The sequence below is a fragment of the Theobroma umbraticum genome, unplaced genomic scaffold, assembly GCF_002168275.2.
Source record: "Theobroma umbraticum cultivar Fairchild unplaced genomic scaffold, ASM216827v3 scaffold_55.0, whole genome shotgun sequence".
Taxonomy (NCBI): Eukaryota; Viridiplantae; Streptophyta; class Magnoliopsida; order Malvales; family Malvaceae; genus Theobroma; species Theobroma umbraticum.
In genome coordinates this window covers 2,048,473-2,066,236 of record NW_018397270.1, presented here as the reverse complement: position 1 = coordinate 2,066,236, position 17,764 = coordinate 2,048,473, and the positions used below count along the sequence as shown (strand labels likewise).

Here is a 17,764-nt window from a genome sequence, read left to right as displayed (position 1 = left end):
TATAAGGGATCTTATCATGTTACTACATGAATATTTTGGAAATGATTTTGAAATAAAATTTTGAGAACCCAACTATATTTTAAAATAGTTTTATCAAACTGAGAGATTCGAGAGTAGGTCGATTGTCACTTCGGTTAAGTGTGACCCTTGTGCACAAGTGAGCTCTAGCTATAAAACCTTTGGGTCACTGATGGGCTGTTAGACATGGCTAGGGTCAACGTTTGTGATTTTACATGGCTAGGCCACAAGTTGTGATACGTGGTTGGGACTACTTGATTTTTTTCGATGTCGGTCAACATTATTGAGACTGCCATGGCATGTGGGGATTTGGTGGAGTGGAACTCCCAGATGTTATTATGTGGAAGCGGATCCACGTGCTTTTTATTTCTACACCTACTCGAGAGTGATTTCTTTTTGGGTTTTTCACGTAAGTAGTTTTCGCATGGTGAAAAATAATAGTTTTTCTGCTGCTCCCTTACTTATACTATGAGATTTGATTTAATTCTTCGCGTATAAGGTGACTTATGAATTTGCACATAAGCTTTGTAAAATGTTGGATTTTACGAGAGCATGGGTGATGTCATTAAATTACTTTAAACCAGATGTTAAGTGATTTCGATGGTAGGAATCTTTCCATGACTTGGGTTGATATTGGATTTAAATGATTATTTAGCATAAACTTACTTATTTTCATGTAAGGCACAAACCTCCCATTTCGAGTGAATTGTTTACATATATTCTTATATTTTTAATATTCAAATCTTCTGCTTTTAGCTTATTTCCCATCTATGCTCTACTCATGACGTTGATGATCACTGAGTTTGAGACTCACCCCCTTTATTTTCTTTTACAGATAAGTAATCAGTTATAGTGCATTGTTCAACACCTCGAGGTTAGCTACAACCTAGGTAATGGCATCTTTAGACTTCCACTCCAAGTCGCTCCGTTGCCTAGAGGTCGAGTTGTATCAAATAGTCAGGCTTATAATGATTAATAGTTTATTGGAAATGTTTTTGCTAAAACTTAAGGTTATGTAATGATTACTACATATTATGTTGAAATTGTATGGAATTATCAAACCTGGTTATTAGTATCTAGATGCCACGTTTTAAATATCGTGATTATTTAGTTTAAATGAATTATGGTAATAAAATTGTAAGTTGAGTTTAAATTGCCTAAAGGCTTAACCAAAGCTTGTTTGGGATTTAGCGAGTTCACTCGCAAGTCTCGAACAACGGTAGCGATCGAGGGAAGAGATCATTACAAACTTGGTATCAGAGCGCTAGGCTTAATTGAGTCCTAGGAATTTTCGTGTCAAGCAACGGAGTAGTAGGGTCAACATAGAGTCTTACTTATAGTTAGTGACTGCAGCACCGATTATAGGCAAGATGCTACGTAGATCTCTTTGTCTTAGAAAACCATCGTGTGGAATTATAAGAGATAATTAAATGACAAGAATTTATTACTGATGTCCAGGTTTGAGATGCCACTTTGGACTAAAGCATCTTTGAGGGTTACGAATGAATCGGACGCACCTAGAGAAACTGAAGAATGATTACGAATTATTACCTCATGTGGACGAGATAGTTCCAGAACCAGGGGAGGAGGAGTTCTCGACGCTAAAGTGAGGGTAATTCAAGTGATCGAAGGAGTGCTAGTCCGAATAGCACTAGGGCAGGTAGACCTACTTTAGAGAGTATTATCTTGAATGAATTAGTTGCTGGATTGCGAAATTTGACCCAACAGTTTACCAAATTTACTCAGAGATGTACTAGTGCAGCTAAAGAGTACATGGAGTCTAGTTCACAAGATTCGGATTGTGACCCAAATATAGATATGATAGTGTAGGAAGGGTCAGATGAGGAGGATGAGAACGATTCGAATGATGACGAAGGAGATGACTCAGTTTCATTATCTGCATTATAAAGCTAAAACCTTCATTTTTTACTGGTTCCATAGTTAGAGAGGACCCACATAGATTTTTGGACACTATGAAAAGGATCTGTCGCGCTTTAGGAGCTTCGAGCACAAGGTCAGTAACATTGGCTAGTTTTTGTTTAGAGGATATAGCACAACAATGGATTACATCGTACATGTGCGGTAGATCTAGTGATGTCGGTCCGCTTGGGTGGAAAGAGTTTGATAAAGCCTTTATGAATAGATTTATGCCTCGTAGTGTGCGAGCGGCTAAGGCTAGGGAGTTTGAGGCTCTAAGACAGACACCCAAGATGACAGTATCAGAATACGATGTATAGTTTACGCAATTGTCTAGATACGCCCCATACCTCATGTCTTCAGAAGAAATGAGAGTGAATCGGTATGTGGTTGGACTGTCTGAGTAGTTGTTCAGAGCTGTTGCACCGTAGAGGTTTGATTTGTACTACAATGTAGTAGATTGTGCTCGGCTAATTAAAGGTCATAGTACGGAGGCTAGGGCACTTTGCAAAAGTATTGGAAGAATTAAGGCTGAAGGACAAACTAGTCAAAGGAACACTGGTTGAGAAATGACTTTTAGGAGGTAAAATCGACCTGGTCGAAGGGATATTGTTTAGAATAGAGGGCAAGCATCAACTGGATCTCAGGGGTTGAGGAGGAATCCCCAGTTTAGTAGTTCATCTCATCGTGGGAATTTTCTTGGACCAAGTAATCATCGAGGAACTAGCAATGAAATAATTAGCCATAACAGTCAGCAGATATGCTAGAGGAATCCTTATTGAGCACGTTATGGTACTGTGCATGTGGGGCCATGTGCTCGATCATATGATGTGTGCTTTAATTATGGTCAACCAGGACATATTAATCATAAATCATATCTCGTACCCACACTAGTCTAAAAATCAGAGTAATCAAGTGGACTCAAACATAAGGTGTTTGTCCTTTCTTATTGAAAACTAATACATAATATCATATTTACGTACATAGTAAGTTGAAAATGAATTTTAAAATATTTTCCTCATCCATAAATAAATTTTCAATTCATAAATATTTATAGAAAATCATATTCACCAATAATCCTCAAATCATGCTTCAACTTTACATATCAAAATAATTTTAAAAGTGATGTATCCACTCACCTTATTGGTAGCTCGATTACAACTTTAATTCCATGTAATCTAGTGTGTTTTCAAGCATTCCTATTGCACAATATTCATAACAGTTAATTTCTAAACTAATAAACTCGAAATAATTAATTTAGCAACTTTTAAAATCTATTCGCTTTTGACTATAATCACCTTCTCTCTCTAAACCAAGCTAGAATTGCATAAATCTTCTAAACTTACCTTAGATGAGATTAAATGTTAAAGGAAATCACAAAAACCTTAGCTTTAATCCTCAATAGAAATTTCAAGGCAAAAATCATAAATTTTCATTATTAAAATGTGAGCTTTAAAGGTTTTATAGCATAAAATGTCATTTTTAGCTTGAAAATTCAAAACTAAGATCAAAATCATCAAAAGTAATGATTTTTTCATAAAAAATGGGCTAAAAGGGTTTTAGAGAGGTTTTACCTTTCAAAAATTGGCTGAGGGTATTGGGCTGAGGGTATTGGGTCATATTTATGGTTTGAAAAATGAAAATACACTTTTACCTTTTTTATTTTTATGAAAACGATATCATCTATAGATAAATCAAGGCTATCTATCAATAGATAAGCTTTAAAACCCTTTTTGAAAGCTTTTGCTTACCATCTATCAATAGATGAAAGCCATCTATCGAAAGGATCTAGCCATCTATGGATAAATCTACTTATCTATCCATAGATGTTCTTTAGGACAACTTTAACAAACTCTTGTTGGATTTTATCTATTGATAGATGAAGAACATCTATCGATAGATTGTGTCCACAAAGCAAAAACAAACCTTAGAAACATGTCCAAGAAAACTCCTTTTAACACCAAACTTTATAAATCATCTTAATGCATCAAAACATGAATTTTTCTTAGATCAAAACTTACTTTTGAACATTTCAAACACAAAAATCATCTTAAAGCATTACACCATGAAATTTTCCATTCGCAAAACTAAATTTCAAGTTTTCAAAACACCATTTAACTTGCTCATCTAAGGATTTCTAATATAGCAAATTCCATATTAGGTTAAGGGTTTCACAATTTATAAAGCTTTCCTAAAACTTTTATAAAAATATCTATTTTAATCAAAACACTATATTCCTATGTGAGTTGAAATTAAAATAGATTCATTAAGTTCTACCTCTAATACTAGCTATATATCCTTATCTTATACACAAATCAATTTACTCAACCAAGCAAATAAATTGATCAGATATTATTCCAATTTTAATCTACACTAAACGCCCTTTACCAAGTTATGTTTAAGTTTCTAAATCAATTTAATTGGTGATTAGGTAATTAAAAGCATTAAGAACAAACTGAAATAAACAATCCAATACCATTGAAAATAAGCAAGAAAGAGATTAAAAATTTAAATTACATGTGAGTTCAATTGCAATCCTAGAAAAAGAAATTTAGCTACTCATAATTACAATAATAAATAAAAACATATGAAGTTTAGCCATTAAGAATAACAAGAATAATATAAGCTAAGGAAAAAGAAAATAAACAAAATTTACAACCTTGATCTTTAATCTTCAACCTTAACCTTTAACTTTTTGAATCTCTCTTAGGGTTTTCTTCTTACGGCTAGCTTTGCATCAAGCTATCTATTTATACTCGAAACTAAACCCAATTTTCCCTAAACTAAACTATTTTAGCCTATTGACTCTTAATTTGTGCTCAAAATAATTGTAAAGCCCATAGGACTTAAATCAGCCAGCATCCTTTTCTTTCCCACAACAATTTATTCAAATTTTTCACCTTAACTCCACGGCACACCCCATTTAAGCTGCAACGCTCCCTTGGCTTCAAGCTTCTCTCGCTGACTACTACACTCCATCAATTTCTAATGTAATTTTCTCCATCTTCCAAGCAGAACTGGGTAAAGTAATCCTCATGAAAGTTGTATATCTATCTCTTAGCTTTCCAATGGTTCATGAATCACCTCAATTGGACATTTGGAGTGAAATTTGTGTTCAAAATACCATGACATGTATGAATAGGGCTTAGGCTTCTTAAACACTTTTCTTCACCAAATTGAGTCTTATTCCTTTAAAGTTCGACAAAATATAAAAAATAAAAAGTAACAACTAAACTAAGGCAAATAAACATAAAATTAACATAAAATAAAATAACTTAATAAAAATAAAATAATTAAAAAAATAACTAAATCTTAACCTAAACTCAAAACTTAGCTAACTTTTAAGAACAATTTGAGATAAAAATAATTATATAAAATAGAATTATCACTTGGTCATTAGAAAACACTTCAAGGGTGCCCTGTGTTCAAGGTATCGATACTTGGACATTTAATGGCATTCTAGATGAAAAGTATCAATACCTCAAGTCATGGGTATCCATGATGCATGTTTACATCATGGATTTGGTTTCAAAAGCTAAATATGCATGGTTTAAACTATTGGAATGGTTTTATAAATTTTATCCATATGTATGCTTATTCCTTTCCCATGTTCACTTACTAGGTTATACACTTACTTTTTTCAAAATCATGTTTTTGGTTTTCAAATCTGTAGACCTTTGGAGTTTAAGTCTCAAAAGGGTCTCTATCCATCCTTTTGCTAGGTAATTGCCATGGCATTTAGTAGATTATATCATCACCCAATGCCACTCCTCTATCTATTTTTTTGTTCGTTTGGTACTTATGAGTCACTAAAGCACACTTTGACATAACTATGGTTTGGTATATGGATTTATGGATGTAAGATGATCACATATATGTACGATAAATGATGTTACACGTATTTGAGTTTTTTTTTTTTACTAATATATTTGAGATACGAAATATAAATGTCTAGAATGTACTTGTAAAGGTAGTGTGTATTCAATGTAAGATTTTTAACCAGATGTATATGATTACGAGGCTTACATAGGTTTAGTGAGCCTTTCTTATTAGGCCTTGGGACCAATCATGGTTTAGATTTAGATTGTGAAATAATGCCACATAAACATGCAGTATCATTATCCATTATGACATGCTAACATGTAACATCAATTTCACATGGTATAAAATGATCAGTGGCATTTTAATTAAGTCAATCATTAGTTAATAGGTTTTATTTGACAGAAAAGATAAGTATAATGGCTTATTGGACTCAAAATAAAAATATATGGGTTTGATTGAACACTATAAAAGAATAAGAACTTATTTGAATTTTTTTGAAAAGTTTAAGGTCCTTTTTAGGTATTATGCCAATAAAAATTTATCCAATCTGGAGATAAGTCAATGTCACTCGACGCTCAAAATAGTGACAAATTCTTCAAAAATGAAATTCTAGCAAAATTCATCTTTACCTTTTTGAACACTTATCAATTGATCAACACAAGGCACTATCCATTGACACTTTAGGTAGTTTTAGAGATAAGAAAGACATGAATCAATCCAAATTCATACTTATCCAAATGAGCTTAAAGTTCAATTTTCATGAAGAAGTGTTGATCATTGCTAGAAATTTCGATTAACACATGCCAACTTCAATCAACTATCTACTTCTAATGCAAGCAATAACTTTTACCTAGTTCAAGGAAAAATATTTTTTGGTATAATGTTAAAAAAAAACCTCTAAATTATTCAATAAAATTTAAATAAGACTTTATCCTTTTATTGCGTTCAATTAAGCTTCTAGACTTTATTTTTGATTAAATAAACTCTTATGATTAATAGTTAACTAATTGTTATTAATTAAAATACCACTTGTCATATTATATCCATATGAAATTGATATGACAACGATGTGGAGGGTAAAAATGTCACATGATTATATTATCACGTTACATTAATATGTCACATCATCATCAATTGTGATATGTTAACATGCCACGTCAATATTACGTAGTATAAAATAACAAATGACATTTTAACTAAGTCAATTATTAGTTATAAAAGCTTATTTGACTCAAAATAAAAAAAGAGAGCTTATTTGGTTTAAAATGGAAGTATAAAAGCTTGATTAAATATAATAAAATTATAAGAATTTATTTAAATTTTCTTGAATAGTTTAAGAGTTTTTATATATTATGCCTTATATTTTTCTTTTGTCTTGTAAAAGTATAAGGTGCAAAATTTGAGGCTTATAAGTGGTACATTTTAATTATTTGTTTATTTTAAATCATATTGCTTTTTAACCTTTTTCTTTATTTTATAACAATTTTTCAAAAAACTAAAAAGCAAGTAGCAAAAGTTTTGTTTGTTTTCTCTCAATTGTGTAAGACAAGATTAAATTACATATTTGGTCTCCATATTTACCAAACTTATGGATTTTGATCTCATTTATATTAAGTATGAACTTTGGTCACTACAACAATAATCATTATTAGGGTTTTTTTAAGCATTATGCTAAAAATTAAAATCAAAACATGTTTTAACTAGTAATAAGAAAATAGACAAGTGGTAATTTGTGTGAGTAGAGACAAGGATTGAGGGAAGAGGACTTGGATTCAAAACAATGAGTTTTGTTTACTTTTCCTGATTTCCCATTTCGGGCACATTCCAATAATTTACATCCCCAATTGATACATGTTTATTGATTGGCCTAGTGTATATATATTATTTATCGACTGAATCATTTTCTTTAAAGGCGAGCAATCAATTAAATCGGTTAAATTGATCAAAAATATTATTAACTAATTTAATTGTTTTTCATACACAATTTAACCTAACTAACCGATTTTACTCACTAAACAAATTAACTAATTAATTACTATTAATTTATTTAACTGATTTTCATACACATTTGAACTAAATTGATCAACTTTACTCATTAACCGAATTAACTAATTAATTACTATAAATTGATTTAAACGATTTTCATACACATTTTAACCAAACTGACTGACTTTACTCATTAATTAAATTAATTGATTAGTTGACTTAATCAGTTAATTCCATCTCAATTGATTTGATAAAAAAAATTTATTTTTTATTTTTTATTAATTAAGAGAAAAAAATAAATACTAATAACAAATTTTTTATATGTATCATTATCCTATAGCAATAGACATCCAAAGATTATATATATATATATATATATATATATAATTTTATTATTTTATAATGCAAATATTAAAACATTGGATAGTGGAATAGTTTTGTAACTTATAAAATTAATGCATATATATTTGTAACATATTCATGCTACTTGTAAAGAGTCAGTGTATCTAAATTTTAGACAAAATAACATTATTCTTTTAAAAGGATGGATGTATAATGTATTTAATTTGATTTTATATATTTTTACTAAAAAAATTTATAATATTATTAAAAAAATTATTACAAGTCATAAATATTGAATTATGGGTTTTACAAATATAATATATGCATAAATTATAATAGCATGAATACGGTACAAACCCAACTATTAAATTTGTTAATTTGAGTCATCTTAATTCAATTGAAAATTACATGATTTAGGTAAATTCCTATGAATAGCATCTTTTCACTTGTTTTAAAATCTCTTAATTCGATTAATCAATTTGAAAACTTTTTAATAAATTTAAAATCAAGTTAATCATATCCCTTAACCTACTAACCATTTTAACCAAAATAATCGAAATTCATCTATTAAATCGGATCTAATGGGCTGAGCACAAACAAAAAAAAAAAAGGTGGCACGTTTTCCAATATTGCAAGAATGTGATAAAAGGCAAGGGCAAGTGTTTGGACATAGCAATAAAGACAAAGACAAGTTGTGTCAGGGGACAGCTAGGTTTCAAATGATGGTCATAGCCATTCTCATCCATTGACTCTTCCCCTGAAATTAAAATGGTCCCATACTTTGCATTTACAATAGTTATCTAAAGAGCCAAAGTGCAGCCACATGGCATTAAGGCCAGCTGATGCTGACCGTATGTTGTAGACTTTGGGATTTTTTGTGGTGCTTTCGAAGCTCTCCCTTCGTTGTCATAGAAAACTTTTTGCAAAAGCTGATTTGTCATCATCTAGTTATTTTCAGCCTTGAATTCTTTACCCTTTTTCTCCTTTTCTTCACTAAAATGCTCAAATGCATTAGATATTTCTTAATAAAATTTTGGTTAATGGAATTATATACCAAAAATGTTTATGGTAACTTTGTATTTGTTATGGCATTTTGTTAAATTATTAATTATAGCATTTTTTTTGGTAACTAAGTATGATTCCCAATATATCTTTCTCTATTTGGAAATGCAAATTTTGGAAGAGAAATAATCCAAATATAACATTGCCATTTAGGATTCGTTGCTCATATGCAAATTGGGAAAATGTCTTTCAATTTAATGACTTCACAAATAGTTTATCAAAATTCGTATTTTTAATAATATATTTAAAATTATAAATTATGTTAAAAACAATAGATACCAATGTAAATTTTATCAAAATTTTCTATTTACATATGTGTATATGCATACATATGTATAGTTAGGTTTACTAATTTATCATGCACATTATACATCGTATATTAGCAAAAAACATGCAATATTATGTATCTTTATGTAATGGTTAAAATTTCGATAAACATAAAATATTTTTCACATATATGCACATATATATATATGATTAAACCTTTTATCTCAAATTATCCATAATTCAAAAAAATAAAATTAAAATAATTAATTTTTATATGAAACTGCACTCAAAAGGTACATTATTAGTAACACGTAAGAACAAGATTGGAATTAATTGTTTAAGAAAATTATGAAAATAAATTTACAATTTAAGTACAAGTTAGTCCAAAATATTTAATTTTTCTTTTTGGTCGGGACTCGGCGATGAGTCAAACTAGGAAACGTGCTCTTAAAAGTTACCTACTACTTACATACCTCTTTTAGTGTTAAAACAAGAAAATTAGTATAAAAAGGGGACCAAAAAAAAAACCCTAAAAAGAAAATCAAAGATGCCAAATTCCCTCCCTTTTTGTGAGACAAATAGAAAGCAAGAGAGCCAAAGTATCTAATGCTCCCAAAATCGACCGCTCCGTCTCAGGCACGTCAATTTCTTCCCTTTCCCTTTCCCTTTCCCTTTGCTCTCTTAGTCTTTGTTCTTACTCTTGTTATTGTTATTATTATTATTCAAAGCACGCGAAGAAGAGATCTTTGCATATTCGATCAAAAGAGTGGTGGCTTTATTCTGCTTTAAAGTTTCCTTGGGTCTTTTTCTTTTCTTCTTTGAGAAAACTGAAAAAGTGGGTAATAAATTTATAGTCTTAATATAACAAGAATGATGTTGAAAATGGATTTCGAATCGCAGAAGAATAATTACAGGGTGTTCGGGAACATGGCTTTGGTTGTTCCAAAGGAGCTGGAAGAACTCGACAAGCCTTCTGCTTTGTCTTCTCCAAGGCCTTTTGAGGTCCGATTTCAAGTCCCCGATTTCGGGGTTCCCATTCGGGTGAGTTCTCGTTCCCTGCCCCCCTCCCCTTTATTTCGTTTTGTTTTCTAGTTTTTTGTTCTGAGCTGCTGTTTGGGTGCTGAGAAAAATGGAGGAAAATACAAAATATGAAAGAGAGAATAAATTCCCTGTGGAATCCCCCACTTTTTTCAACGCAAAAGGTGCGGTATTCAGGAGATGCTTAGACTTTGATAAAGTCGATGCTTTTCTGCTTCAAATAGTTTTCAATTTGCTCTGATAAAGCGTTTGGGTGCTGATAATTATGAGGAGGAAAATAAGAGAAAAATGAATCACGCTGAATAAAAGATAAAAGATATTAACAAAAAGCACCCTTCTTAAGAAAAATGTTTGTTTTGACTGTAGTTCATTGAATGCATTTCGTTTGCTGTTGGCAGCCGTGATAGATATCTCAATTCAAGATTCTTATGTTATTTCTGCTTTTTTTTTTTATTTGTTTGTATTAAACTCTAAAACCAAATTCATTATTGGAAAACTCTCTCACTGGATTCCATGTATTTTATGAACCTTTATGATCCAGTGCTCTATAATGGACAAATGATTGTTTCCCGTATTATAAACAAAAAAGTTCAACTTGAGTTATGATAAATCTATGTTTTGATGTAGTTCATTGCATGTTTTCCTAAATTTTCGTTTGCAGTCGACAGTGGAATAGATTATATGGATCTAAAGACATCTACATTTAAGATGGTTACCTTTTTAAATAAATTCTATCTTTTGTTTGCCTGAAACCAAAAAAGGGAACAAAAAAATGATTTCGTGAATTTTACATATCCTTTTGATTGAATGCTGTATAATGTCCAAAAGATTGTTTGGGATATCACACCAGCATGCTTTAATTGTGATTCAGGATTTCTTGAGGAGTAGGGAAGTTGGTGAGTTTCTTAGTGGAGCTTTAGCAGGGGCTATGACTAAAGCTGTTCTCGCTCCTCTAGAGACCATCAGGTTGGCCAAGCATGTTTTGTTATATGGTTCCATTTGTTATTTTACAGAGTTCTTGCCTTTGCCATTATATCTAATAGTTATGTTTCTTTAGCCAGGTATCTAGTAAGTCTATATTTTTTTTTACCAGCATTAAATTTGTAAACAAAAATATGAAAACTACATGGAAGCTTGAACGGGGGAGGTGTATTATATAACTCACAGAATAGTTCAAGATTTTAAATATCAGAACATTGAATTTATTTCCATTTTGATCATAAAAATTTAAACATGGTTCTCGATTTCTTTTCTTTTCTTTTTTCCTTAATTGGGTTGACAAACTTCTATCAACTGTTAAAACATTTTGGTATAAGTTTGAGAACTTGAATGTGCATTCGAATATTTCTATGTGACATTACAGTTATACAGATCCTTCAAGTTTTGAAAGAAACTGCAAACACTGATTGATATTAGACCAATTTGGTACTATTCACTTATTGTCACCCTCGATGTTAGTTCTTTTTCCTAAAAAAAGAAAACGAAAATAATAATAATAATAATAACAATGGAGCAAAGTTTTAGTGTGCTGATGCTTCAGATACGCTATATTCTTTCCTTGTATTGAACTCCTGTGAATTTAACCCAACTGGTTTCGTGTATTCGGTTCATAGGATTGGATGTATGTGCCATTTGTTTTGATTCTATGGTGTAATATATTCTTGACTTGCAAAGTTTTGGATATCAAGTCATTTTGAAATCTTAGAAGAGAGTCACATTGTCATTATTAACTTAGCCTTAAGCCATGATCCTTTTGGGCTTAAAATCTCTGTCATGCTTTTTTCACCAATGCAGGTTGTAGCTTAAACTTCTGATAAGTTTTGTTCTTAAAAGACTTATTGAAATTTAATGATAATTTACTGAAGGACTTGTTACTTATGAAGTATTGGAACATCTATAATTGACTCATAATTTCTGACATATGCAGGACCAGAATGGTGGTTGGTGTGGGATCCAAAAACATTTCTGGTAGTTTTATTGAGATCATTGAGCAGCAAGGTTGGCAAGGACTGTGGGCTGGAAATGGAATTAACATGCTTAGAATAATTCCCACCCAAGCAATTGAGCTTGGAACATTTGAGTGTGTCAAGCGAGCAGTGACAACAGCAAAAGAGAAATGGAAACAGAATGAAAGCCCGAAACTGCAAATTGGTCATGTTAATGTCAACTTTTCTCTTTCCTGGATTTCTCCAGTTGCTGTGGCTGGTGCAGCCGCCGGAATTGTTAGTACACTTGCATGCCATCCTCTTGAAGTTCTCAAGGTATCAGGCATTGGCTATTATATTTCTTATTTTCTTTTTTTTGAAAAAAAAAAACAGAATATTCTACATCTAGCTGTATTTTTTTTTCTAGGTTTTCCCCTTTGAATTCTAGCTACAGACAATCATGTCCATCTAATGGTATAGACTATATAATGATGTCTTCCAACTCATCATGCTTATTACTGCTTCAGTCTCCTCTTACTATCTCACTAGTCTGAGCAGTTGTGGGTAAATAGTTAATTGGCCTATCTTTATTTGTCTGACACTTGGGAAGATAATTGATTCAGAATCTGATCACATCGAAAAAATCATAGTGTTTTCTCATTATATGGTTTTGCCTATGGAGCTGATTGTTCTCTTTGTAATTCTTACAGGATAGGCTGACTGTCAGTCCTGACATATACCCTAGCTTAAGCATTGCAATTAGCAAGATTTACAAGGATGGTGGGATTGGTGCCTTTTATGCTGGTATCTCTCCAACGCTAATTGGCATGCTTCCCTACAGTACATGTTACTATTTCATGTACGAAAAATTAAAGAAATCCTACTGCGAATCAAAGAAAAAAAAATCTCTAAATCGCCCAGAGATGCTGCTAGCTGGAGCTCTTGCAGGTGAGAGAATCTTGGCCTTGACTCTCTGGGTTGGGAAAATTTCTCTGGGATTTTCTGGATATCATTAATAAAGCTTGCTTTCTTTTTTCTTCAAAAAATAATGAAACACAACTTTTCCAGTCCTGCCTTTTTGTTATCTTGAGTTGTTTTGAAAAGGCTATCAATCCTGGCATCTGGAGTACTGTCTGAAATTTGGGAAAAGTACAATGCTTCCCATGGCAAACATAGAAAAATGATTGATGTTTAATGAATATATCATCCCCTTCTGTTCTTAGTGATCAATTCATGTTGCAAGAGAATTAGATAATTGGGTCTAATGGTACAGCTGTGACTCAGTATAGATATGGTATAGGAACCAGAGAATTAAGTTTCATAATTTGACTTGATTATGAGTGCATCAACACATAACAGCTAAATTTTGGGATCTATTGATGTGGCCAGGTTTTACTGCTAGCACCATCAGCTTTCCCTTGGAAGTTGCCAGAAAACGACTGATGGTGGGAGCTTTGCAGGGTAAGTGTCCACCAAACATGGCAGCAGCTCTTGCTGAAGTGATTCGGGATGAGGGCTTGATGGGTCTTTATAGGGGGTGGGGTGCTAGCTGTTTGAAAGTAATGCCTTCCTCTGGTATCACCTGGATGTTTTATGAAGCTTGGAAAGACATATTGGTTGTTGAGAAGCGCATGTTATGATGGCTTCAGCAAAACTTGCCATAGGTAACTAGTTGAGACTGATGTTGGGCTCCTCTCTTGAGAGTGCAAGTGGAGGGTAGTGGAGTCAGGGTTGTTTATGGAAAGATCTGGGATGAAATGCAAAGGGGCTGAAGGTATTTATAAGTATGAGCTGCCAGTTTTTATCTCGATGACCTGGCAACTTTTACGGAATTTCTGTTATTTAGTTCTAAAGAATCATTGGGTGAGCTTCAATTTTGGGGCTGCATTGAATATTCACATGTACCAACAGGTATCTTATATCACATGACAGCTAGTATAAAATTTTTTGACCAATTTGGTCTCTTAATTGTTTTTGGCAAAGTCTTGAGCAATGTGGGAAATCCTTTCTGCATAATCTGGTCTTTCTTTTACTTTTTAAAAAATAAAAATTGGGGGAAAGGAAGGAATACATGCATTGCTAACTGTTTAGGTGCAGTAAAAGGTTTTTTCAATTGAAAGTAAATTATAAAAATCCCCTTTGGGTATTATTTAAAAATGTTTTTCACTCAGCATTAGGATAAATGTATTTTGCTCTTTTCCCTCTTACCATTTAAGAGGAATGAAACAACAAGGGAAAACACTTATTTGAGTGTTAGAAGGCAATGCACTTGTCAGTTTCTTGTACTTGGTGTATTTTACAGGGTTTTTGCATATCTGAAACAAAATGAAAATCTGTGCATACCTATTTGACAATAGACAGATTTATATCTTCTCTTTGAAATACTCACATTGTTCTTACAAAAGCTATTGCAGCTGTAAATCTCACAAAACAGGAAAAACAAAATTTTGTATTATGTTTTGGGTAATTACATATTATAAATGAACTAAATTTTATTGATCAACCACAGGAAAAGTAAAGCATTATGAATCTCAGCCTGAGTATTGAAATGGTACAACAAGGCTTGGTCTGATCTAAAACAAAGTTCAAAACCTTCAACTTGCAGTCCTGACTGTGTGTTCAAACTGCAGTTTCAACTACATATTGTCCTCTTCGACGGTGGTGCCATTTCTTTGCCTTTGTAACTGAGGAACACATGTTCTGATTGACTGGGAGTTCTCAGCAAGCATGTAAAGACAGAACAAGCATAATCCTGTTTCACAGAACAAAAAGAATTGGACAATTTTCATACATCTGATCAAAGACATGCGGATTTTTAAAAATTATTTAATCAAACAAGCTAAAATTGCTGGTTGAGTCTCTTGTGAACAATTTATAAATAAAAAATGTCTGCTTTGTTAGTTTATAATGATCAGCCAGCAAATCCCTTATGTATTTTGGGCATGTTCAAATATCCTGTCATGTTGTAGGTGATTTTCCATGGCATTTAAAAAATATTGCTAGCAAGGTGATTGCTCAAAGTAGAAAAATGAAATTCCCCAATGTATAAAACCAATTCTCCTTTAACCTCATAGTGCTTTAATGAACAAAAGTTTTTTAACTGGATCTCAAGACAAATGGGTGTGTTTCATTCAACGTTCACCAGTTCAAACATCTTTCATGTTTTAGCTACAAGAATTAAAGTTTCCATTGATTTCAGCAACAGAAAATGAAACCTAATGGCAAACATACCGGCATAAGCAACCGTAACACCTGAGACCAATCGTCCGACAGCTGACAATATGTAAAGACAAACAACAACCTGAAGGAGGATATGCACAAGATTAATAGAAAACCAAGAAGATCGTTTTTTCTTTGCAATACAATTTTATTATAATTTCAAAATAACATCAAAGGAATGAGCAGTTCAACTAAAAAGAAAAAGAGAGGGTGGCCAGTTTACAAGGAGAAGGGTGTTTATCTTTAAAAGCTTAGCAGTATCAGGCCCTTCAAGATGGATATTCAAAAAAATATAAACTAAAGCAGCAAAATTAACATCTAAAAAGTGAAAGATTTCAGATAGCAGGTCTTATAGTGGATAGCAATTTAAGTTGTAAAAATTCACCCTAAAAAATAGCCTCTTGTCGTGCCCAGTTGCTGCAACCCTTAGAACTGACTCTGCTGCCCCTACAGTATTAGCTAAGCATGCAACAATGCTGTTAGCAGCATCCTGCGAGATCTGCCACTCAAGTGGATCTACTGGTACCCTACAAAACAGCATTTTCAGATGCCATGTAATAGTTTAAGAATCAAATTCAATGTTAAAAATGAAAATGCAAAATTGTATGCCTGATCCCAGTTAAATCAACATGCACATATGTACATAAGGTATCATAAAGAGGCCATTTGATTTACACTGCACAAAATTTCAAGAGCAGTTCAAGTGATGCAGAACAAGGGAAGAGAGAGAGAGAAGAGGAAAAACAATGGGAAATCACAACACTCACTATTCAAATCTCACTGATCCACAATTGATGCCTATTACAAACTGAAATGATATAGGCACTCATAGAGCATATATTGCGAAATGTCAAGATAACCATAATGCCCTAATAATTCCCTAGATGCTAGTAAAAATTACAATCACAGTGATAAAAGAAATATAATAATAATAATAAAAAAACTGTCTCAATAGCTAAACCCTTCAATGAGCATATTGTTGTACTGCATTATCAAGATGATAAATAATAATACAGTAATACATAGACAAAACCATGCACAATTCCTCTTTCCACCCTAATTCAAGCAACGAAAAAAACACTAAATTTAGAAATTACCGAGGTTAATTACCACCATAGGAGTGTTAAGAGAGAATTGAGAACATGATAAATGAGAGTTATCAATTTGGTAGGAAAAGGGGAAGACAGTGATCTAAATTAACCCATTTCTTCAAAACCAAAGCAGAATAAAGCCATTGAATGTCCATACTTCACCAATCCCCATTAACAAGAGGAATTGTAAAACTATCAATCAGCTTATTACTATAACTCAAAACATAAAACTCAGGCCATTTCCTATTTGTTTTAGCTATTCTTTATAAGATGGTAGCAGAGCTGAGATCTCGGGTTCGAATGAAACCTCACCCATCCCCTTTCCATCAATAAATTAGAACAGGTTTCTTGGCCTTTGCAGCAGAAACCCAGTTCAACACGATTCTGTAAAGTAGCAAAAAGAAGTTTCCAATCTTAACAAAAGGCTTAAACCCAAAAAACAAATAATCTGAAATCGTGAAAGAAACCCATGAAATCTGAAAACAATTAAAAGAGAATAAAAACGTACGAGATGTTCATTTGGCGAAAGAGGAGGCCGAGAATGGCGAGGGAGCAGAGGAGAACGATTAAGACATCGGAGAAGAGAGATAGAAGGCTTGAATTCCTGTAGGCACAGTGGTAGTACACCAACGTACCACATACCAGCAATCCCAAAGCTTTCCCCACATCGCTCCTCCCTTCCATCCCTTCAACTTGCAGTCGTGTCTAATTTCCAGACTCCATTTTTTTTTTGTATTTATTTTTCTTTATTATGTGTTTCGCCTGGATTTTGGAGCTCTTAATTTTCAATTCCTTCTCCCTCTCCCCATGTCCAATTGACTATATTCTCCTCTTTGGCTTTTAAATATTACACTATAATATGGTATTTTGCCCTTAACCAATGCCCATGCAACCTCTTTACGAGATTTGCTTTGATAATCTTACATTTTTATAGTTCAAAATTCATTATTATAATTTATACGCTTTAAAGATGACTCTCTTTAGTAATATAATAATTTTATTCTTTTAATTCTTTTAATATTTTTCAAAATATTAAAAGTTCAAATTAATTTTTTTTTTAAATTATTTAAAAAAATT

General features: G+C 32.3%; 2 protein-coding genes across 2 annotated transcripts; one reads left to right on the top strand and one right to left on the bottom strand.

Annotated features, from left to right (window-relative positions):
• Positions 1–9,919: 9,919 nt before the first annotated feature.
• LOC110426249 (Mitochondrial substrate carrier family protein) lies at positions 9,920–14,359 on the top strand. Its single transcript, XM_021441424.1, has 6 exons — positions 9,920–10,050; positions 10,315–10,455; positions 11,324–11,418; positions 12,380–12,713; positions 13,088–13,325; positions 13,767–14,359. The coding sequence occupies exons 1-6, from the start codon at positions 10,021–10,023 to the stop codon at positions 14,015–14,017; spliced, it is 1,089 nt and encodes a 362-aa protein (XP_021297099.1). The 5' UTR covers positions 9,920–10,020; the 3' UTR covers positions 14,018–14,359.
• A 364-nt stretch (positions 14,360–14,723) lies between these two features.
• On the bottom strand, positions 14,724–17,492 carry LOC110426250 (reticulon-like protein B22). The gene is made up of 4 exons (XM_021441425.2): positions 17,196–17,492; positions 15,982–16,123; positions 15,609–15,678; positions 14,724–15,129 (listed from the first exon to the last, which is right to left on the bottom strand). Exons 1-4 carry the CDS (start codon positions 17,369–17,371, stop codon positions 15,014–15,016), a joined length of 504 nt encoding a protein of 167 aa, XP_021297100.1. The 5' UTR covers positions 17,372–17,492; the 3' UTR covers positions 14,724–15,013.
• Positions 17,493–17,764: the final 272 nt, after the last annotated feature.